The 24,042-nt window shown below is 32.2% G+C and overlaps 1 protein-coding gene across 1 annotated transcript in view; it reads left to right on the top strand.

Annotated features, from left to right (window-relative positions):
- LOC129217480 (peroxisomal multifunctional enzyme type 2-like) overlaps nucleotides 1–24,042 on the top strand; it is a 94,885-nt gene that overhangs the window by 27,533 nt on the left and 43,310 nt on the right. The window contains exons 9-20 of the mRNA XM_054851787.1: nucleotides 54–170; nucleotides 2,161–2,223; nucleotides 2,308–2,370; nucleotides 4,138–4,281; nucleotides 6,762–6,925; nucleotides 7,466–7,589; nucleotides 9,091–9,263; nucleotides 10,468–10,537; nucleotides 10,612–10,718; nucleotides 12,294–12,380; nucleotides 16,455–16,544; nucleotides 23,414–23,552. Of these exons, the coding sequence (XP_054707762.1) occupies nucleotides 54–170; nucleotides 2,161–2,223; nucleotides 2,308–2,370; nucleotides 4,138–4,281; nucleotides 6,762–6,925; nucleotides 7,466–7,589; nucleotides 9,091–9,263; nucleotides 10,468–10,537; nucleotides 10,612–10,718; nucleotides 12,294–12,380; nucleotides 16,455–16,544; nucleotides 23,414–23,552 (1,341 nt within the window). The remainder of the gene's footprint in view (nucleotides 1–53; nucleotides 171–2,160; nucleotides 2,224–2,307; nucleotides 2,371–4,137; nucleotides 4,282–6,761; nucleotides 6,926–7,465; nucleotides 7,590–9,090; nucleotides 9,264–10,467; nucleotides 10,538–10,611; nucleotides 10,719–12,293; nucleotides 12,381–16,454; nucleotides 16,545–23,413; nucleotides 23,553–24,042) is intronic.

Below are 24,042 nucleotides of genomic sequence, written 5' to 3'. Positions count from 1 at the left end.
AATAAGTTTTGTTATTTTCATATTTGAACATTATAATGTTAATATCTTTTTAGATATTTTTGACCAGTTGAAGCCTTCTTTGGTAAGCCCAGTAGTTGCCTATCTTTGTCATGAAACCTGCGAAGAAAATGGAGGTGTATTTGAAGCTGCTGGAGGATGGGTTGGAAAATGTAATTTAAATAATTTTTACTGTTTTAATTTTAGTCTTCAAGTTATAAATGATAGTGCAGTAGGTGAAGTGAAATGTAAGCTTATTTAGAAAGTTCTAGAAAGTCAAATTATTGCATTCCTATTCTTATATTTATTTTCTTTTGAAGAATAATTCTAACATTGATATGATATAAGTGAAAATACTTGTTTGATACTCAGCCATGAAAGATTTCCACTAAAATGAAAAATCCTGCTTTTTCTTGGTCAATTTTAAGTTTTGAAAAATAATACCCCTTTGATAGCTAAAATTTGCTTGTTCAGATTTAGCCATGTTCTTAAAACACTTGATTAAAGTTCAAGATATTTGTGTGAAGATACTTTTAAGTTTTGAGAGCACTTTGAATTAGAAAACTATAGGAAGTACTAAACTACCATGTAGACTATTGATTGTTTTTTTCTTTTATTCCCTAAGAAATATATTTATTCAAACTGAAATGAAAGTTTAAATAAATGAAGCAGTAACTGCCTAGAATTTGGTGTAAAAATTTCACATTACAGTATTTGATATTCATTTCTTACTATTTTATAAGTGTTCAAAATATTTTGATCAATTCTGGTTTGTTTACACAATATGAACACATTAAGCACCAAATCCTAATAAGTACATTAAGCAAGTTGTAATTTCAGTTTAAATATGAATTTTTTTTACTTGATTTGTTTTTCAGTTATGAGTCATTGGAATCGTACGGGGGGGGGGGGGGGGGGGGGCAACTGCCCTCTCACTTTCAAAAGTGCAGGATTCTTGTACCCTCTTTCTTTCAGAGTTAAAAAATTAATGGTTGGTTGAAAAATTATTTTTTATTGGGTAGATTGATTTATTTCACGAAAGTAAAAACTAAAAATTTCAAATACACAGGTGTCCCTCCTATAACACGGTACTTCCCACAACACGGTTTTGATATTACACGGTACCGAATTTGCGATTATTATAACATGGTTTCGATATTACACAGTTTGAATTTATAAGTACACGGTTTTGATGTAACAAGATTTTTAAAAGAAAGAATTTAATTTTTGTTCAATACACTGTTAAAAAACGCACAAATGGTAATAATTGTCATAAGTTTTTACTTTGTTTTTATGAAACTTTTACAAAAAATTGTCTGTCTTCGGTTCAAAAGTTTGGTTTCCCTGTATAACACTAATTTCAACTTTTAAATACATACTTTATTTTTCTTATCAGTGTTCTAAAAGCAAAAATATGAATATTATTTTGTTTCCAATGCATTGTAAGAAAATAACATTAGGATTGAATATAAGCTAAATTTGGCAAACGATAAATAAAAACTGTAATTGAAACAATATGAAATAAAATAAATAGAATAATGCCATTTATTTTATTTTATATTTTATTTTGTTATTATTGCTCAGACAAACTTTATTACTACAGAAAAGCTCAGATTTTCTTTTCTTATAGAATGCGTTTTGTTCTCAGTAAAGAAAAGCGAATAAAGTTTTGTGTTGTTGTGCATAACAGTTTTAATTTGAGGTATGTAAAATAATTAAATTTTATCATTTATTACAACTTTTATTTTTAAATCAATTTTTGTTCGTATGCTCTACTGAACCGAAATTTCAGCTGTTATAAAATTTGCACCTTATGACTTGGTTTTGATATAACACGGAACATGGTTTGGATATAACTCAGTACACATTCACATGATTTATGATATGAACATGACTAATTAGGTTAAAAAATAAGTAAAAAAAACCATTTATAAAAAAAACTCATATAACATGGTTTTGATACTACACGAAACAAATTAACTGTGTTATAGGGGGGATACACTATCCCTGTAAATGCATTTTTATTTGTTGGTTGTGTCTTTTTTAATTGCCTTATTCTTCCCTGGCAAACCAGAATATTTTTGCTATTAAATATAGGTACTACATTCAATATAGTTTGCATTCGAAAATAAGTGTATTACAATGTTTTTTAAAAATTCATAGATCAATGGGAACGATCATCAGGAAAAGCATTTATACCGCCCAGTCAGCTTACAGTAGAAGGAGGTAAACACATATTTATAGCTATGTTTAACCAATAAGCTTAAATAATTAGTGTTTGAGTTTTTAATTTTTATTTTATTCCCGCAGTTAGAGATAATTGGAATGCCATTTCTGATATGTCCAATTCAACCACACCATCATCTCTTCAAGGTAAATTTTCATGCATAGTTTGTAATATTTAGATTATTTTCTTAACGATTTTTATTAAATTATGCACTGGAAGACAATGAAGTCCAAATACTAAAAGAGATAAAGAGGCTGCAGTTGTCTTATAAAGCATCAATAAAATTCATTTGAGAATTTCCATCACAATTCAAATTATATAAGTTGAAGGGTATTGTAAATGCCAAATTTTGTTCCATTACTAAGGGAAACCCACCAGTAGTGGTCACTTCAAGGTTACTTATACATTTTAGAGAAAGAAATGAACAATGAACATTAATATATTGGTACTTAATGTAACTTTCATATTGAATCAATTTTATTCATGAGTTACTTGCAGGGCCGGATTTGGAAGTGTGGAGGCCCCGGGGCAATGAAGGAGTGAAGGCCCCTAATCAAGGTTTGAAAAGATAATCATATTTTCGAAAATATTCCTTTTTTTTTATATCTATCCGAATATTTTGATATATTTGTATATATCCGATATTTTCAACCCGTGAAAGTTAGGATATTTTGTAAAATTTTTTATTGCGGGGGCCCCTTTGCTGTGGAGGCCCCAGGGCAGTAGCCCCGCCTGCCCTCCCTTAAATCCGACCCTGGTTACTTGAATTTAAAGTAAGTAATGTAAATTCTTTGGATGGGAGAATGTCAGATGGCCATTTCCGAAAATTTCCGATTTTAGAGGGCCCACCACTGGATCAAATTTTAGGTTTGGGGGGAAAAAAGGATATAAATTTAACAAATTGAAATTCTGGTATTTTTAGAAAATGGGATGATTATGGAAGAGTTGGGCACATTGAGTTTCAAGAGAGGTAATTCATATTGTTGATCCACAGTTTGAAAAAGATACAATATGTTTCGCTGCATTTTAAACCTTGAAGTGGTCACTACTGAAGCACTGGCCACTACTGGTGTGTTTACCTTAAATGATAAAACCAGATTTAAGTTAACGTTAAAAAAAATTTTGACATGCTGAGCTGAAAAGGCTTGCCATCACTATACTAATACATTTGTCAAAAAACATCAGTATTTTTGAATTTAGAGTGCAAATCCTGGGGGCTCAGTTCAGCAATAGCAGTTTGGTTAGTTTGTTGAAAATCAACAAGTTACATAGAGATATACAGTAAAACCCCTCCTAACCAACACCCCTCAAATGTGAACACCCCTCTTATGCAGACAATTTTTAATTTCCCGATTCCAAGACAAATAACACTATTAAACCCCTGGCCAGCGGACACCCCTCTTTTGCGGACAGAAAAATGTGTCCAGTTAGTGTCCGCATTAGAGGGATTTTACTGTATTTTTAATAGAAATTCATTGTTGACAGGGATCAAAATTATTTTGATTTAAAAAAAGGATATTTTTCAGAGTTGGACTTAAGATGTGTAAGTTTTTAAATAAAAACCAAGAACATTTCTTATCAATAGAATCATATTGTTGCAGTAAAAGCAAGCTAATTTTAATGGGTCATGTGAATTAATGATAGATTAGAAATATGTATTAAGATTTATTTCTTAAACAGTTCCTTAGTTAAAGTCTATTTGCTTGTGCCAACAGTTTCAGTGATGTATTAAGAGTTAGTATTTTGTACAAACATTGTTTTTGTTTAGCATTTTATTTTTAAACCAAGTAAGTACAGTTGAAATCTAAAATAAATCCATAAAGGATTTTAATACTTTTGTAGGTTATTTGCTTTGAAACTTTTCAAATTTTTATCATAATTTTAATACTGTATATTTTTGAAATATTTCTTAGAACAAACAGTGATGTTAGTAGAGGCTCTCAGTGGTCAAGCCTCAAAGCCACCTGCAGCTAAAAGTGTATCAAAGCATGCTTTGAGCGAAGATCCTGGAACTTTTAGTTACGATGAAGACAAGGCAATTTTATATGCTTTAGCAGGTAATTTATTAATTTTCCATGTGAAACTTTTGCTAATGTTTTTTTTTGTTACTCTAATATTAAACGAAACAACACACATAGTGAATTAATTTTTGAAATAAAACAGAAAAGTAGGTCTAATTCCCATAAAAATATTATCTGAAAATGATTAAAGAAATAGCAAACATAGGTTTATGAATCCTTATGTTTGTGTATTTGTCCACTAGTAACTTTTGCGAAATTATTTAAAGCATTTATTCTATAAGATATGTTATAAATTTTTTTTGATATGTTTACAGTACATCAAACTTTTCTTATAATGTAAATTTTATTCACTAGCATTACAGAAAGTATATAATTTGTGTCAAAGGATTTCCTCTCCTCTGCCTCAACATCCTAATTAACTTCTAACAGTCTATCTTTAACAGTCGATCTAATTAACCATAACAGTCTATCTTTCCATTTGGGTATTACCACCTGTTCCTTTCCCCCACTCCATTATCACCTTTCTTCGAATAGTTTCTTCAGTTATCGCTAATACAATTTAACATGCCTGTCCCGCATATTTTATTCTCCCCTAGAACATCAATAAGGACAGGTTATTTTCTGTTGTAACTTAGTTTACCTTTTCTGGTTCATGAAAGAAAAAATCCGTAGTTTTTATTCTGACAGTTTATGTTTCTTGAAAATTTTTCTGGTAATACTTTAAAAAACCAATGGTATCTATATATATAAAAATGGACTTCGGTAAATTTGTTCCCTAAGATCTCAGAAACTACCTGGCAGATTTGACTGAAACTTTCACCGTTTGTTCTTTTTGGTACTGGGGAGGTTTGTAGACCAGTTCGATAAAAATCCGATTGATAGTTCCTTTTTTATTCTAATTTGTCCAAATTTTCGCATAAATGCCCCAATATAACGATTAAAAAATACGTGCACATATTAAAATTGTGTCCATCGAAAGCACTTATTTTTCTGCTGAAGATGGCATCTGTCAGAAAGTTCTAAGTTGTATGAAAAACGAGTTATGGGCTTTTTTTGTTCCATGTTCGAAGGCTTTCCTCAATACAATTCATTTTTTAGTGTATCATCTCAACTCCCAGTTCAAAGCTAGAATTGTTGAATATTTTTGTGTTTCGTCTGACTGTTTGAGGCTTTTCTCAAGTCAAATCTTAAAGTAACGTTTTTCCCCAAGATTGGCTAATAATAACTAGATTTGACTGATTATTTTCCATTTAAACGGAACTTCAATTGTAATTACTGTTTTTTTTTTTTTAATAATTATTTGTGCTGATTGGACACTTAATCATTATCCAATCTAACAGCAGAAACCTCGCCAAAATTTTTGTAGAAAGATTTCAGTAGCGGATGCATTTGGCAGTTTTTTCAACTGTCGCGGTTTTTGAAGTCAAAGACTATGTAATAATGTTTGTCAGCTTTCAGAATGTAAACAAAATATCGTCAATCAAAGAATCTTTAAAAACTTTTTTTACTGTAAAATAATCCAGCAACTAAATTAGGCAAATCCATAAACAGCACAAAAACTTCCATTAATGTGACTTTATGCACAAATTCAAACCAACGCCAAATTTTACTACTTATTTTGGAAACATTACGGATGAAATTGTTTAGCGCCATTTTATGGTGACCAAAAGTATTTTAGCATATGGCGACAATATCTCTTTAACAAAAATTAGTAACATACCGTTTTACAAAGTAAGGAGGGGGAGCATTATCCAAGGTATCCCAAAACGATTTCCGCAAATTCGGTAATATTTTAAATCGCACCAAGAATCCACAATGATTGAAAATTTCCAAAATAACTAAAGCAAGTTTAAGGGGATCACTGGCGCGCGGCTACATTTTTTTTAAACAGTTCGTTCTTCAATAGACATACAGAAAAGGTAAGACTCAATGTAAAAAAAAAAAAATAAGTATTAACTGATAAATCTTTTTAAACATGTGAAGTTTAATTTCATATTTCGAAAATTCTTCACATTTGTATACGCTTAAATTTCGTGTTTTCGTTTCGAAATGAATACTATTTTGCTCTTTTTACTTACTGCTACTTTAGTTTTATGAGTAAGGAAGAAGCTAGATTTTAAATCATGTCAAAAAGGTGTGTTTTAAGTTCTTTCACTTAAAACAGAAAACAAATGCAAGTAACGATTGTTTCTCATAATTATTGCTAACCCAGGCAACGCCGGGTATTTTTGCTAGTATAATATAAATGACTAGCAATGTATTATGTTGTTTCCCAAATACATTCATAGTAAGTTATACATATGCATTTTTGCTTCCCTTTTTACACTTCACGATTGTTACGAATAACAGCTAATACAAGCAAATTCGGCCAACACAAACATGAATTTTTGACATTTCGTATTATCCAAATTCGACTGTACTTATGAGTTGTTACTTTTTTTTAACAAGTTTCATTGCACACTTTATTTATCATATAATTGCAATTTATGAAGTTTACCATGTATTGTTCTTTACAGTGGGTATGTCTACCAAGGAATCTTCTGCATTAAATTTCCTGTATGAAGGATCGGATGATTTTAGAGTTTTGCCAACTTTTGGTACCATTGCTGCGATGGATGCTTTATTTAGTTCACCTGTGCTTAGAGAGCAAATTGAAAAGCTAAATGGGGACCCAACTAGAGTATGTATTACTTATTTTTTCTTTTTAAAATAAACTTGAATTTTGCTAAATTTTGAAAAGAATTGAAAGATTTTAATATGAAAGTTATTATTTACCGGCATAAATATGCAAAGAGATATGTACTAACAAGGTAAAAATGTACTTTGAGTTACCGAGATAGTTGTATTATCTACATATTGAATTAATAAAGTAATAACTTTAAGATATATTTGACAAAATTGGAGGGTAAGAACGTGAAAATGTAAAACTTTGATTGTTGTTGACCACTCTGAGCTACAGGTGATCAAAATCAACAATTGATACAATTATAGTTCTGAAAACGTTCCATTGGGTATCATTGATTACTGATTTATTAAAAAAAGTTATTTATCTATTGTAGTTATTGAACATTTTGCACACCTAAACACTTTGCAACTCATGTTGAAAATAGAAGGTTGTAAAAGTACATCAATGACATAATATTACTTTATCCCTACTTTCTGTGTTTTGATATTTCTGAGCTTTAAATACTGTTTGGTTATTTTCCTTTCCTATCTATAGTTATTACATGGAGAACAATATTTGGAATTACATCAGCCTTTTTCACCCTCTGATGTTTTGAGTACTAAGTGCCGTTTACTAGATGTTTTAGACAAAGGTTCTGGAGCTGTTGTAATTATAGAAGGTAAACATTTCAAACATATATTTTTTTGTTAAAATTCTAATGATTTTTCAAAACCACAGTGCACAAAAATGTTTCTTTCACTTGTCAGGTTATTACAGTAAGCAACTACTCTTTACCATTGTACTGGAGCATAAATTCTGTACGTCATTTTTAAGATGCAAAATTGGGTTGCATTTTTGCCACGGGCAACCTTGCTTTTATAAACATGCTTTTGAGTGATGAAAATCTTTACTTGAAGGCCACACTCCAATGACGCTTTCAACTAAATAGGCTGTTTTTAGCATTCTATACATCGGCAATTTCAAAATAATTTCACTACTAAATAAGTCAATACAAATCAGCAGCCAACATTGCTTCCACAACGGTGTACAATAATGGACTAGATATTGCTGATTTCTGATTTCTTCATCAAGGTCCCCCATTTACCCTCTGCTGTGAATGATATAATTCAATGTTGGATACCCTTTTGGAGTTTCATTTACTAGGGGTGTAAGAAGCCCCCCCCCCCCAAAAAATGGATATCTCTTCAATGGATTTTATTTTAACAGATGAGATTTGATTTAAAATTACAAACAATTCTCAGTGGCAGCTGGTTGAGAATGAAGTAGGATCATGTCTTTATCTTACCATGAGGGAAAGAGACCATCACATGGTTCTTTGACTTTTTTACTGTTTTTTAAAAAGTTTTCTTTCTATCACTTTGTTCTTTCCTCATCCCAGGTAAATTCAGTATATTTCCTTGAAACAGTTTATTTGTTATTGTGTTGCTAAATAAAATTATTCCTAATAGTCAATATTTCATGAAATTGGTATTCATCATTAAATAAGAGTGGTTTTTCTTGTAATGCACACAACACACAAATCAAACACACATATGAAACTACACCAATCAACTTGGATTTGAAATTATTTGTATCTAATGCTTTAATGGGTAAAGAACTTTAAGTTTGTTTTGAGGCTAAATGAAGTCACTTACTAAAAGCGGGCAGTGCAGTTAATAAAATGATCTGAGCTTTGATATAAATGATCAAGCTAAAACTTGACTACTTGTATTTGGATGCTCTCAATGTTTTGCACTGATAAAAGAATTCCCTATTATCCCCCTGATAGCAGTGTCTGTAAATTCCTTTTTCACATTCATACTTTAAAACTTTGTGCTCTTTGCATTTAAATAAATAGTTTTATTTGGTGATTTGTGTGTTTTAAATTGTTTCTTGCTGTTTTTCATAATTGCTCAAAACTTTTCTTTTTTCACCCTTGCTGATTTTGGTGATTCTTTTGGATCTTTTTTCTGTAGTTCAACTACACATTGTTTGTTTAAAAAGAGCGAGAGAGAGAGAAAAAAACCCATCTTTTCTGTCTGCATTCCCTTGCTGTTGAATTTGTCTATTTCATTAAACATTGCTCATTTTTTAATTAATGTATTCAATGTACACACATCTATCTTTACATTTATCATACATATAGAACAGTTTTTAATATTTGTATTTCTGATTATTAGCGGACACGCACAATAAAATGAATCAGTTGGTTATGCGTACACAGTGGTCCATTTTTCTTGTTGGAGCTGGAAATTTTGGTGGTAAAAGGTCTACAGAAAAACCAGTGAAGGTCATGAATCCTCCCAATCGTAGTGCCGATGCAGTAGTAGAAGAAAAAACTTCAGTTGATCAGGTCAGTTATTGTATTTTTTATTGGATATTTCACTGCAAAGTGCAAAATAGGATCATCAGGGGGTAAAAAGATCACATCACAAATCCAACTAAACTCACTGTTGAGGGTTAAGAAAATCTCTCATTTTGTGTTTGATGAAAGTTTTTTCTTTTTTTTAATAATTTCTTGAATAAGTATTTTTTAGGCTGCAATAACTGCCTTGTAGAAATTTTCAGTTGCAAGTAGATTTAAATAAAGGAATCTAAAATGAAAAAATAAATAAATAAATAAATAAAATAAAACAATAACAACCTTGAAAGAATGGAAAACTTGGTATTCATCCTTCAATAAAAAGTTGTTTGTGAAAACTACATTGCAGTAATGCAGTGATTGCTTTTGATTTTTCATGTTTTCCTACTGCTCATCTTTATGACAAAAAAATTAACACAATGTGTAGAAATAGTCATTCAGCACCTTGGTGTGTCCAGTATTGAACACTGCTTGTTTATTATGAAAGATTTTTTTTTCTTTATAATTAAAAGTTAAATTTGAATATATTTATTCAGCAAAGAACCTTATTTGCCTTTTAAGTTATTATTTAACTCTTTAGTAATATAATGCTGTATGAATACAGTTTAATATGCTTTATGAAATTTTGTAATGAAACATGTTTTTTTTTGCAATGAAAATGGAAAATTGAAACCTCAGGAAATTAAAAATGCTTTTTTGAATATGTTTGTAACTTGTTCATATTAACGTCTGAAAGTGGTATATTTTACAAGAGGTACTGTTTTTTTACATATTTATGTTCCTTTTTGTTACAATTTTTTTATTTCAGTTTTTTGTGACTCGGAGAATAAGGTTTCAAATCCATAGTGAAAAATGATATAGAAACTGTCCCTTCATTAAATCTGTGTTTTATTAACTTTTTTTAGTTTGGCAGTTACTATGCACTCACTCTTTTGGAGTATTCTGATGATACTTGTGTATTCAGTAACTTTGATTATTATTAATCAATACTTTTAATAAAATGTATGCAAAAGCTTTTTTTTTGCAAGTGATGTTAGTTTTTGTTTACACACTTCAATATTGAGACTGAATTGTTTTAAATCTGTCTTCAATATTAAATCTTCAATCTGTGACTTGAACAATTGGGAGTTTTGTTGATAACAATAATTATTGACACAAAATATATCAGTTGTAATCATGTTATAATTTCTTACAGGCTGCTTTATATAGATTATGTGGAGATAAAAATCCCCTTCATATTGATCCATCATTTGCTACTATTGGAGGTAAGATCATCTTGGTACCTATTATCTTTTTTTTTTTAAATTGAATGCTCAGTTATTGACATTGGTATTTATAGGTTTTTCTCAGCCAATTCTTCATGGCCTGTGTTCTTTGGGGTATGCTACTCGTCATGTTTTGAAACAGTATACCAATTATGATGTGAAACCTTTTAAATCTATCATGGTAAGCACTTGTAAATTTACTTTTCATAAATCTATTGTTAAGGCTAAATAAGGAAAAACCTTTCTGATTTCATGAATTTCTTTTAATTGTAAGTCTTCATTTTCTATAGTTTCATTTTCTGTATTTGATCTGTTGTATTATAGTTAAAGTTTTACAATGTGTGCAAATAGCTTGAAAATTCTTTTTGTTTTATATCTTTCCAAAATATCTGCACTAAGTAATGTGGGAGTGGGCTTTCATAAATAAAAAAGTGAAATTTCTCTGGTTAAAACTACCTTTCAAATGTGACTGGTTTTGGGTATTTCATTTGTAACATTGTGTAAGTGCATTAACTACTAACAAGCTTCATTATGAAGTATAGCAATAGTATTTGAAAGGATTAACATTCTGAAGCAATAAATAGTTCAATATGAGAGATGGCAAGCAAACTTCAGTAATAATTGAGAAAAATTTTGGGATATATTTTGCTGTGTTTTGTTCCCCATGTGTACTATTTTATGTGTGGTTTTCAAACTTAAGTACAAAATCAAAGTAAAAACAATTGTTATGAATAATCCGCTTCTATTTGTTGGAACAGCGGAGGAATTCATATATTGAGTTTTCATTAAAAACATTCACTGTACTTTTAATTTTTTAGTACAATGCTTATTATTCTTTAGCATGAATTATTTAGGATTTTATTGCCTTATGGTATTACTAGCTGCATTGCCCGACTTTGCACGGTCTACCCCGAAAACAAAAGTTCTGTCAAGTGATGCATGTTCGACAATCAGGCTTCAATTAGAAAAAAAAAAATATTGTGAATGTCCCGTCAAAATAATCTTTTTTAAAGAAAGAAAATAGAAAATCAAAAATTCCTGTATAAATTAAACACAACACCTAAAATTCAAAAGAAAGAAGATAAATCGCCAAATAATAATCAAAAAGGAAAATTTTTATCTTAAAACAAAAACAAAAATTTATTTTGTCACAGTTAGGCAGTCATAGTCGAGAAAAAAAAGTGGCAACGTTTTGAATTATTTTCATGATAATTTAAAATGAGATCATGCAAATGATAAATTTTTCCAAATGATAAATTTTTGACATAAAATTTCTATTCCATTAGGCTTTAATGATACTTTTTAATTTTTCCCGGTGATTTTACAGCATTTTTTTTTTGCAATTCGAAGGAAATGGACGAACCTTATGGGTATTTTTCGCGGGCTTTCGATTGGCACCCAAATTAAAATGGTGGGATAATTATTTCAGGTAGAAAAAGCTATTTAATGCCATATTCGGGTCTTAAAATTCGAGCGGTTTGGTACATATTTAGGGTTTTAAAACCCCCTGCATTCCTTCTCGGGTGCTCAAGTACCTCCCTGCCACATTTGGTCGAGATCCGACGTAAACTGTGGATTTGTATAGGGAACATACACACAGACAAATATAAATATATTCTCTGTTTTATTTATGTAGAATGAACTATAAAGAAGATTTTAATATTTGTCTTATTTTTCAAATTTGGGGCAATCTAAAATGGTGACGAATGTAAAATAAGATAGTGAATGCACTTTTCTCTACTTTAATTTTTTAAAGGCTAGATTTGCTGGTCCAACTCTTCCTGGTCAGACATTAAGGACACATATGTGGAAAGTAGGAAACCGCATTCATTTTCAGAGTGAAGTAAGTTTTTGATATTCTTATACATATATATATATGCACAAAAAGTTTTTATATTTATTTTTATGAAATGGGGAGAAAATAGGACTCAACTGAATCAAGTGCTGCGATCAAAAGCCTGTTGTACTAAATATTTATTTTGCAAGTGAAATGCGATTTTTTTTCGTATTTTTAGCCTGTTTTTTCATGTAAAATATGTTTAAAAAATGTGAAAGAAGGCTTATTATTCCTTAAAAATTTTGTTAAACATCAAAATAAGTCAAAAAGGTGATTCAGTCAGTACTTGAAAGGCACAATGTTGAAATTAAGCTTATGAGTTGATAGAAATGTGTCTGTCAGTGTCAGTCTTTCCTTCCCTTGTAATATCTTTTAAAAGACTAGTTTCTTAGCAAAACGTTTTTAGTCCCCCCTTACCAGGGGCGTAGCTAAGGGGGGGGGTTTTGGGGACAACCCCCCCCCCCGAAAAGTTAGTCTCAAAAAAAAAAAGAGAAAAAGACGAGAGAAGAGAAAGAAAAAAAAAGAAGAAAAGGAAAAAATTCCAAGCGATTATATATATATATATATATATATATATATATATATATATATATATATATATATATATATATATATGTATATTATATATGTATAAATATATATATATATGTATATATATATATATATAAGAAGTAACCCCCCCCCCCCCCCCCCCCCCCCCACCGAAAGTCGGGTCTAGCTACGCCACTGCCCCTTACCCCCCCCCCCAGTCGCTGTTACTGCCTACTCTAAACGTAAAGAATATAAAAGTTCTTGGGAATTCAATAAAGAATGTACAAGCTCTCTGAAATGGAAGACTTTTTTAAGAGTGATTTCTTTTTTAATAACTTAACTAAGCAAAACCATAGCTGAAAAAACTTATATTGCTCTGAAAGAGCTTTAATTGAAGATAGAATTGTTTTTGATGCAATCAAGGTTTTTTGGGGCATTGAAAACAGATATCACTGAAGAAGTTTTAAATTATGTTAAAATAGCAAGAATCCACTACAATGGCTTTTTTTTTTTGGATGAGCAAAGAAAAATGCAATGGAGAATGTTATAAGATATAAGACGAGAAATGTGTGCTATGAAGCACAAATTAAAGTAATGAAACAGAAAAAGCCTAAGTTATTTCCAGAAGTTCATGAAGAAACTAGAAGTGTAGGTAGTTAAGTTGTAGAATGATCAAAAATGATGGATTTTAAGTAAGCCTTTCATTTTTAATCAATGCACTTGTGCTATAATCTTAATAGCACTTTCCCCTGTATTTTTTTACTTCTTGACTTTAACAATGCATTAATGAGAAGTTTTTTTTAAATGTCTTGATGTAACACTCATCATTTTCGAAGAGCTGTTTAAATATATCTTAATATATAAAAATCTTTTTTGCGGACGTTTGTCACAATAAGACTTGTAAACGACTGGACCGATTTTGATCAAATTTTTTGTGTGTACTTAAGTTGTGGCGAGCATGGTTTATATAGAAGCGCAATGGATCGAATCGGAAACATTTTTGTTAATTATTTTACTTAAACATTGGATGGTTATATCTCTCAAGTGATTAATATTTATTTTAACCTATTGTTGAGTGAGAACTGTTAATAAATTTTTAACCCATTGCCAAAGGACATTAAGAAAGCCAGCTGTGCTTTTTGTAATGAAATTTCCAACTGTGACATGCCAATTGAGGATAGATAAAACGTAAAGAAAGAGAGAGAAGCCCCTTCATTTCTTGAAAGCAACGATTTTAGGTCTTTAGATATATTTTAAAGTAAAGTACTGGAAGGTTCATTCAAAACGTGTCTTCTGTCATCGTAGTTGAACCATGTGACCAGATCGGTGCTTTAGGTTTTCCTAACCAAATGATCAGAAAGTACCATACCTAGCAATATTTGTTTCTCGGCTGAAATCCATCCGAGTTTTGGCACCAATGCCAACACTACTTTAAGGATTACCAAACAAATCAGTACATTATTAAAGGAAAAGATGATGCAATTTGAAGACGAAACAAATTTTATTTTCGTCCAGATAAATTACAACAAGGTAGTTCTGTACACAAAAGATCAGTGCAGCGCAAGATCTTTATCTTTGGTGGAAAGAACAAATTCGGCAATATAAAGTTTTAAAAGTTTTCGATCAAAAGATCAGACAGCTAATCGGTCGGAGTTGGCTTCGCTCATTGATTGGCTGGATTACAATAACGTAGTGGCTTGCCGACTTTGTCTATAAACAATAGAGTTGCGTGATCATTTGTTTACATTTTAAAGCTACTGTTAATGTCATTTATTGTATTTTTATTTGGCGAAATATTTCAAATTGCAAAGAATTGCTTTTCGTTTTTAAAGAGTTTTTAGTCATTTTAGTTGAAGAATATGTTCATTTTACATCGGGAGGGGGGGGGGGAGTGATTTTTGCTTATTCACTGTTTTTACCTTTATCATTTTTTTAAACAATATCCTTCTGATTATTTTATTCTTTTTCATATGGCGGATGTTGCAACAAGCTTTCCCGTTTGTTCTAGATGGGTAGTTAGTTTTTTACACTTAACATCTGAGGACGCGGCCTTGCAAACATTGGGAGCATCATCTTGCTCCACTTCATCTGTAGTCCTGGAGTGTCGGAAACTTTTGCAAAGACTAGATGACTGTAACAAGGACATAATCTTGCAGTGGATCCCAGCGCACTGTGGCGTTGAAGGAAATGAGGTAGCCAACTCGCTGGCAAAAAAGGGTACCATGATCCAGCAAATTGCTAGGCCGGAAGTACCTTTTGGCACTATTAAACGAATGATTAAAAGCAAGATGACGGAGGAGTTTTGTTGCAGTCTTGCCACTAGAACTTCATCAAAACCATGGAGTGACAGATTCCCTCTCCTATCAAATAAACACAAATATGGAATGGTGGCAGAGTTCAGGCTGGCCACGGGACATGATTGCCTACCCAAACACCTACATCATTTCAATATCATTTCTAGCCCTCTCTGCATGCTCTGTAATCTGGGATATATTTTGGATAGGGACCACCTCCCCTATTGCCAGGCGTTAAGACAGCAAACTCTAGTAGACCGCTACTGGGAGGCAAAGAGCCGTTTGGTTTCATAGACTTTTTACTGCAGCTGTTTGTTTATTTTTGTATTTGTTCTCTGTGTTTTTTGTTGTTCTTTTTTCTTTTGTTTTATTTGTTCATCGGCTGTAGTGGTCTTGTAAACTTTGTCATTGGAAATTTAAAAAAAAACATCTGAGGATGCTTTTTATCCTTTGAGTATGGCTGAAGGAACAAACCAAGTAGATCAATGAAGGAGAAAAAATATTTAAAAAACTGCTCAGTGGGCATTAGATAAATCAAGTTGTAATAAGTATATGTATTCTGACACCAAGCTTAAACACATTTTCTTTTTACTTATTTTTTTCAACAAAACAGTTTAACCATTTGATAATTTATTGAAAGTTTGTTTTCAATTTACAAAGTTCGAACAGAACAAGTTCTGTCGGGTCCTCTAGTAAATTTATAAAAAAGGTTTTTTTAAAAATAATTTAGCTAATTTTGATTAAAATTTTGAAATATTATTCTAGCTTGTTAAGCTTTAAATGGAGCAACAACCTGGAATTAAAAAAAAGGAAAAACATGGAAATATTTCCCTCATAAGTGTATGAACTTTTTAAAATGCTTTGAAGATTTTCAAAAGTGAATCGGCTTATCTTAAAAGATACTATATCCTTTATATCCCTATTTGAAGCTGTCTTCAAAGGGGGCATTGAATATATTTTAGCCTCGATGTCTGTCAGAGAAAAGAAAGGTGTTTATTCAGCAGAGCTTTCATGCGTAGCACACCAAATACACTAAAAGATGTACACATTTATTTTGTATTGAATCAAGTTAACTTTTATGAAAAACATGTGTCTAGTTAAACTTATAATTAAGATAACTTCAGTGCTAGAGCATCTCTACATCTCTGCATGGCTACTTTTTGATAAGAATCAATAATAGCTATCTCAAAGAATGTTTACTGTATTTTTCACAAAATGTTTTTACAGTGCATTCATTTATATATTTTCATTCTAGTGTGTTGAAACTGGGAAGCCTGTGATATCTGGTGCCTATATTGATTTAGCTGAAGTTCCAAAGCTCAGTTCTGGACCTGTTACATCAAATGTAAGGAGCTGAATTTTGTTTACCCTTTAGTAACTGAACATTATTTTCTAAGCATTTATTTTTATAAACTTTATACTTAATTTTACTGGATGTTTGTGTTGAAGTTTATGGTACATTCAGTGTCTTTTGATAAGACTTTAATATGTTGAATGAAATGAAAAAAAAAAGAGGTAAGGGGGGGGGGGGGAGAGCTCAACCAAACCAAGCACTGCAACCAGAGGTCAATTGTACTAGTCCTCAAACAGAAGTCTTGAAATAGACCAGGAGCTGAAGCAAAATTTTGAAAACGCCTAATACGAATATCATGAACCTCCCTCCTTTCAAGCAAATGATGATCAAGGTGTTCAAACCTATAGGCAGAAAACCTTTCACAATCGCATAGGGTGTGAGTAACAGTTTCCTCATTAAAGAGGTAACCTCTGCAAATTGGATCATGACTGAAACCCATCATAGTGATGTGCCGCTTTAAGGTGCAAAGACCAGTAAGAAGAACAAAAGCTTTTTTAATACTATTTTTGTTAAGAAGCCTTTTGCATTTTTGACAGTGATCCCCAGAGAGAATCAGGTTTGCAGTGGCGGATACAGCCGGCGGGCAACCGGGCATTTGCCCGGTGGGCCGGTCATGCTTCGGGCAAAATATAAACAAACTAACGGTAAAATATTTCGGGCCTGTCTACTAACAGTAAAATGTAAATTTTGTGCGCATGTGTTTAGAATAAAGCAAATTCACAAAACACAGCCTCAACTCCTCTTTACGCATGGGCTAAAGCTTGCGGGTGGAGGGAGGCAGGGCCGTCACCAAGAGGGGGAGGGGGAATTTCGGAAATGGGGTTGCCCGGGGCCTGATTATCACACAGGGGTCCCAGCCTAGGCCTGGAACCCTATGTTTTTAAGGCGCCCCAAATATGTCAAAGAATTATGCATAGCATTGCAACGATATGAAAAATACATGTATTTTTAAAAAAAAAATAATAAAAAGTTATGATTTATTAATTTAAAAAAAAAATTCTTAAAAGGGGAATTTTTAATCATTCTGCCAGTAACGAATTTCCTTGGTCATGATTATGAGGGGGAATTCATAAATGCACATAAGTGATTCATACATAGTTGTGTGATTAGACAAAGAGGCCTCCAAAAGTGCATTTGTGCTTTAAAAATGTAAATCAAACACTGCATAATCTTCAGGGAGCCTCCAAATTAATGTGGGCCTCACTTTTAGTTAGTCGGGCCCCGGGGCTGCCAATATATTTTTAGTGGTATAATAAAAAATAAATGAATAAATTAAAAAAACACAAAAAAAAAACAGGAAAACCTTAGCAGTCGTAAAAAGTTAAAATACTTTTGGTTTCTTTGACACTTTTATTTATAAATGACAATTCACAATTGCTCTAAAATGCAACTTACTACGAGGGCCGACGTGAGGTCATGTCAACTTAGTTGGAGAATAGGGGCCTAGCTCGGAATTGAATTCGTGCAGAGGGAAAATATCCTAATGGTGAAAGGTGTAGAAGGGGGTCTGTGAAAAGAATTTACTTACGTCATTTGTTTCCCCTTTTGCTCTCGGCGACCCTGTTTATAACAATTGGAATAAAAGTGACAAAATATTTTTTTCCTTACGTTCTTTCCGTATTTTATATTTCCGTAATTACTTTTAAAAAATGCAATTTTAAAATACCATCGAGGAGCATGAGAGACTCTACAAACATTATCAAATCAAAAGTCAAACGCTGCCGAAATGTGAGTTTCAAACATTTTTTGACGAAACAAAGTATTCTGTTCGCTGTACAAACTCACGGTTTCGGGCCCCTCAGTTTAAAAAGAAAATAAGTTGTTAAAAACCAATGTCGAAAGAATTCCGGTGGTCCCCAGAATCTCCCCCCCCCTCCTAATATCATCGAAGATCGTGTAAAATTTAAATTTTTTAACTTCAATTAAGAGAATAGCCGAATCCTCTCCCGCCATAACATGGAATTCCAGTTTCGAAAACTTGCTGGAGAAAAGCACTCGAGCCTCTCCCATTTTTTTAACATTTCCAAAGATGATCTAAAACTGTGTTTTTAAATTAACAGTATCAAAAATTTTCTGGGAAAGTGCCCCGTCCCCTCCTCTCTCTCGGCATCATCAATGAAGAACGTTTTAAATCTTGTTTTTAGTGCTTCAAATTCGAAAATTTTCCGGGGTTAGCCTCCTGAATATTCCTTTTCCTAACATCACTGAAGGTCACCAAAAGTTCGTTTTTGGAACTTAACTTTCGAGTAACTGCCGGTGCCCTAGTCTTTACCAAAAAAGGCTTTTAAGACTTCAATTTGAAAATTTTCTGGTGGATGGCTTCGGAATCTATCTTGACTTAAAATCACCAAACATCTTCTAAAACTGCGTTTTTAGAGCTAATATTTTTTTAAAAAATTTCAGAGGAGAGCCCCCGAAACCGCTCTTTATAGCATATACTCGAAGATAATTTTAAATTCTGTTTTTGAGTTTCTACTTCCGAAAAATTGCAGCAGGAGAAACCCTGAACCTACGCTCCCCTAACATCACCAAATATTGACTAAAATTGAGTTTTTAAGACTACAATTTCGAAAATTTTCCGGGGCAGCGGCCCCCTGGATCCCTTGTTTCAGACTCAATGATAATATTTCCATTAACTTTATATTGCTAATACTTTAATGACTCCCAGAAGCCAGAAAGCTAAGTCCACTCTCTCTCTCTCTCCTTGTATTGATACATGTGTTTGAAAAAAAAAATTAAGGGGTTGTCAAACTGGTGCCCGACCTCTCCCAACAGGTTTTTGACCTCGTATCGAATCTGGGGTTCGTCAGGGTATGGCAGTATAAAAAGGGAATGTTTATAATAGGGCCCAGTAATGTATGTTTGTGTCAAGGGACCCATCACGTTCTAAGACGGCCCTACTTACATCGCTAGATCAGTTTCATAAAACAGGGCAATTAAGTTACTTGTTATGACTGCAGAAAAGGACTTACTAGCCAACCAGTGTTATCATTACGGAAATATTCAATCAAGTTCCGGGCATTATAAAAATACTTAAATGTACAATTACAATCACAATTTTCCCCAAAAATAAGGTTTAGCTTATATTGTATCAATTTGTTCACCATTAAAGCACAGAAGTGTTCTTATCTGTTAAATTTCGTTTAAATAAAACATAGTTAGTTGTTAAGAATAATTTCCTCATATTTAAGTGATATCCCAATCGTTAGGTAAAATTTAATATCTATAAGAGCTATGGGGCCGCTACATCTCCTAATGCCAGGGCCGATTTTTTCAACCATTCCGCCACTGCAGGTTTGTCCTCCTTAGGATTGTTAATATGTTACATTATTAATTTGTACGGTTGTAAATTTGTTGTTATGCGCATTTTCCTGATGATTTCTGAGATTTTTAAAGCTGTTTTCCTAAAATTCCTGATTTTTTTTTCTCCAAAATGACATGATTTGTACAAAAATTGGTTAAATTTGAGTCGTTAGTTATATTTTAATTGCAATTAATAGAAGTTTCAAAATTACTTCATGCCCAAAGCTAAGAATAGATCAAAAGCAAATTAATGATAAAATTAGATAGCTCCTGTAATGTCACGAAAGATAACCACCATTGATTGTTAGCCAAACCAGCCTTTCCTTGAAATGCAGCAAAACAGTAATGCTTACAGATAATATGTTTGGGAGTTAACGCCACTGAACAATTATTTTTTAACCATATTGTCCATCCTACTGTGGTAATATTTGTATATGAAAAGGCTGTTATAAACTCCCTCTCTGGTCAAAAGATAAGTTTGTTTGCGCTGTTAGTTATGTTCTTAGGTCAAATTATTTTAAAAATATTAAGTACATGTTTAAATGTTTTTTTCTTGGAAAAATTTGTATCTCAAAGACAGACTAACGCAAGTTCAAAAATTGCTATTTTCTGTTTATTAGTGCATTGTATGTAGAATCCTATTTCGTATCGAGCTGACTGAACGTAATCCCCCCCAAAAAATCCTTTGTAACAATTTACCAGTGTTAAAAGAGCATGAGTCCAATCATTTATATGCAGCAAGCAACTGTTTTCCCTCTCTCTTGTAAAGTAGGGATTATGTGACTTTTGTTAGTCTGGCTCTGTGGTACAGAAACATTCTTATACAAAAGTAGCTATACACTTGAAATAGCTGAGATTAGAAAGGTTTAACTTTCTGCGAAAACAAAATGAAAGAAGGTGCATATACATAATTAAGTAAATTACTTGATATTTATTGACACAATTTATATTAGAGTATATTTTACTATAGTTTCAAATAGCTAAATTGACATCAGATCATCAATTTATTGATGTGAAGCATAAAGCCACAGAAATTATTTACATTTAATGTTATAAAATATTTTGAGACTTTTGTGATGATTTATACTTTAAAGTGGTGCACATAAAGTTAAAAAGCTTTATGTACTCTAACATGCAGCGTCCAGTCTTTTGTTTTGCTTCTAGCAAACTATGCACTTCGTTATAAATTTTTTGAGTTTGAAAAATTATAACCTGAGCCATAATGGGTGTATTTCAGCAAATTCATCTTCGTTAATAAGCGTTTATTGATGAAACATCAGTAAATAAATGAATAAATGTATTATAAAAAAATGTTTTCTTGTCTTTCATGGCACATGCTTCACAATTCTATCAATGACTTTGCTATGAACTTTTAAACCACAAATTGCATGAACTACTTTAGTTTTTTAGCCTACTTTCCCAGTAAAAGTCAGAAAAAGAAGAAAAAAGCATGAAAGAAGGCTTAATGCATCTTAAAAATATCGCAAAAAAACAAAAAAGTCAAAAATAAATAAAATAATTAAATAAATATTGAAAAATTAAAAATTGGAAAGTAGGGTATTGAGATGGGGAAAAATGTCTGTCTATCTGTCCCCCCCTAATAACTTTTGAATGAATAGTCCTATTCGAACAAACTTTTTTTTGTTCAAAAGATCTCGGCGAGGACACCTCGTTCCCATATTTCACTTTTTGATTTGAACTATTTTTTGTTCAATTTTAAACAGTTCAAAAATACTTAACATTAGCGCCTATGGGGAAATTCAAGGCAATTCCGAACTGTGAGGCGAATTTGCTTCAAACAAACTTTGTAGGAAAGAGCTTTAGATGGTATTCTGGGAGCTTTAGATGGATAGCTGGTATTCGCTTTTTACTGCGAAAACACATGTTCGTGATTGTTGATTGATTCGCGGACAATCCGCCCCGTGGATAAACCGCTCGCGGATAATCGGAAGTCTACTGTATAATGAAAATTATATGAAAAATAATATTGACGATAAAAAGATCATTATTGAAGTAGAAGAAAATTTAAAATCAATGTTACTATTTTAGTCAAAGGTGTAAAAGTAGATAATCCTGTCCTTAAATCAGTATCGGATGTCAGAAAACTTTTTATTGACGTTGAAGCTAGAATCGTGTGCATTATCATTCGAGATGACTTAGGGTGCAATTTTTTGTTGTTTTTAATGCCACTTGGGAGACTCAAGCTCCATTCATGTAGCCAGCATGAGTTTAAAGCAGAAAGGAGTGACTCCTGAGTCAATGAGGTCTCTAGGAGAGGAACGAGAAGGTTCCCCAATCGTTTTTAGTTTTTAAGGATACATTTCTTTTGCTATTTTACATGAGAGATAAAAGGTTAAAAAAAATTAATACTTTTTTTTTTACAGTGATAACGTCAGGTTCAAAAACTACTTCTATTTCGATAATTATCGACAACAAAACCGTTTACTGACAGGTTCTAAAGAACGTTATAAAAATAAGCAAACTAGCAGTTTGACATTGATTAATAAGTATTACCGAAAATTCAAGAAATAATCATGCCAGCTGTTTGCCAATTGCAGTTATTTGCAAATTAGTATGTAGTTATATATGTGATCGGAGCAAGTGATCCTATTATTTTTTTAATGTAAGGAAAGTCCTTGAAAAAAAAAATAGGTCGGAGTCGGTACATTTTCAAGCTCTTCGACTCAGAATGAGAAGCCCTGATAATTTTAATTTTCTTCAAGAATTTAGAAGAAGTTTTATTTTGAAACTAGCGGTACCTGCACGGCTTTGCCTGTAGTAGAAAATTAAAAGGTCATTTGATTTATTATATTTACAAATAATGGATGATGAATTTCTCGCCAATTGGCTATGTTCATTCGCTCTTCCCATGGTACGGTTCCACGTCATGATAATTTTGTAATTTACTAGAACATCTTTTGATAATTTTGCTCCGGAAAATGTTCTTAAAATTGAAATAGAAAAAGAACAAAATCGAATTTTTGAAAAATCGCTTCGAGGTGCACACTTTATTGCTACAAACTAACTTTGTACCAAATTTCATGAAAATCGGCTAAATGGTCTTAGGCGCTATGCGCGTCACAGAGATCCAGACAGAAATCCAGACAGAGAGACTTTCAGCTTTATGAGACATGCAGTTATTGAATACTTATAGTCTACTGTTTTCATTGAAGATAAATTAGCATTAGGTAATTTTATATGCTTCAAAAAATAAATGAACACCCATGTAACAAATAGCACTTATTACAGAATTTGTGTTTTGCGCTGAAATAAGTTCAACCCGAAAAATGGGGCTTTTAAACTGCGAAATCAGCATGCAATCGCTGATTTAAAACGAGTCTGATTGAGGAGCATAACGTACTCCTCGAGCGCAGCGCCATCTGGATTTTCCTCAGATCTGACCTCACTTTTTCTCCGTCGATCGGCACACTACTCTTTCTAGGCACTATACCTAAAGCAAAACACAAACTATTGACATCAAACTATTAAACCATCGAAGAAATTATATTAAATAGCTTTTATATTGTTGTTGTTTATTTTTTTCCCCTCCATTTTAGCTTGCTAGTACTTTGCATAGTAAATTGATATTTAAAGCCATGGCTGATCAGTTAGCTACCATGCCGGAACTGGCTTCAAAAATTCAAGCAGTTTATGAATGGAATATATTAAAAGATGGAAAAGTTACAGGAACTTGGAGTAAGTGTTTTCTGAATTCATTTCAAGTAAAATGTGATGTTTTTACTTCCTTTTACAAAAAAAGAAGTATTGTATTCGCAAAAATATTTTTACTCAAAAATCACCTAATTTCCATTTTGCTGAATGAATGTTGATTTTTTTTTCCGACTCTACCACACGTGGATAAGTATATAAGAACGTATGGACACGGGAAATATCCATTTTGACGATTCTCGAGTTAATTACAACGAATTTTCTCGTGTTGTCTGTATGTACGTATGTAAGTATGTATGTCGCATAATTCAAGAGTGGCATGTCCTAGAAAGTTGAAATTCGGTACGTAGACTCCTAGTGAGATCTAGTTATGCACCTCCCCTTTTGGTTGCATTCGGGTGTTTCTAAAGGGGTCTTTTGTCCCTTTTTGGGGGGGAAATCATTGTTAATTTCGATGTAAACTCAAGTGGTGTTATAATTTGGCAGACACTTGGCGATATACTGCCAGTCTTTTGGT

The sequence above is a fragment of the Uloborus diversus genome, chromosome 2 (genome assembly GCF_026930045.1).
Source record: "Uloborus diversus isolate 005 chromosome 2, Udiv.v.3.1, whole genome shotgun sequence".
NCBI lineage: Eukaryota > Metazoa > Arthropoda > Arachnida > Araneae > Uloboridae > Uloborus > Uloborus diversus.
The sequence above is the reverse complement of the archived record's forward strand: the minus strand, read 5'-3'. Positions and strand labels throughout refer to the sequence as shown.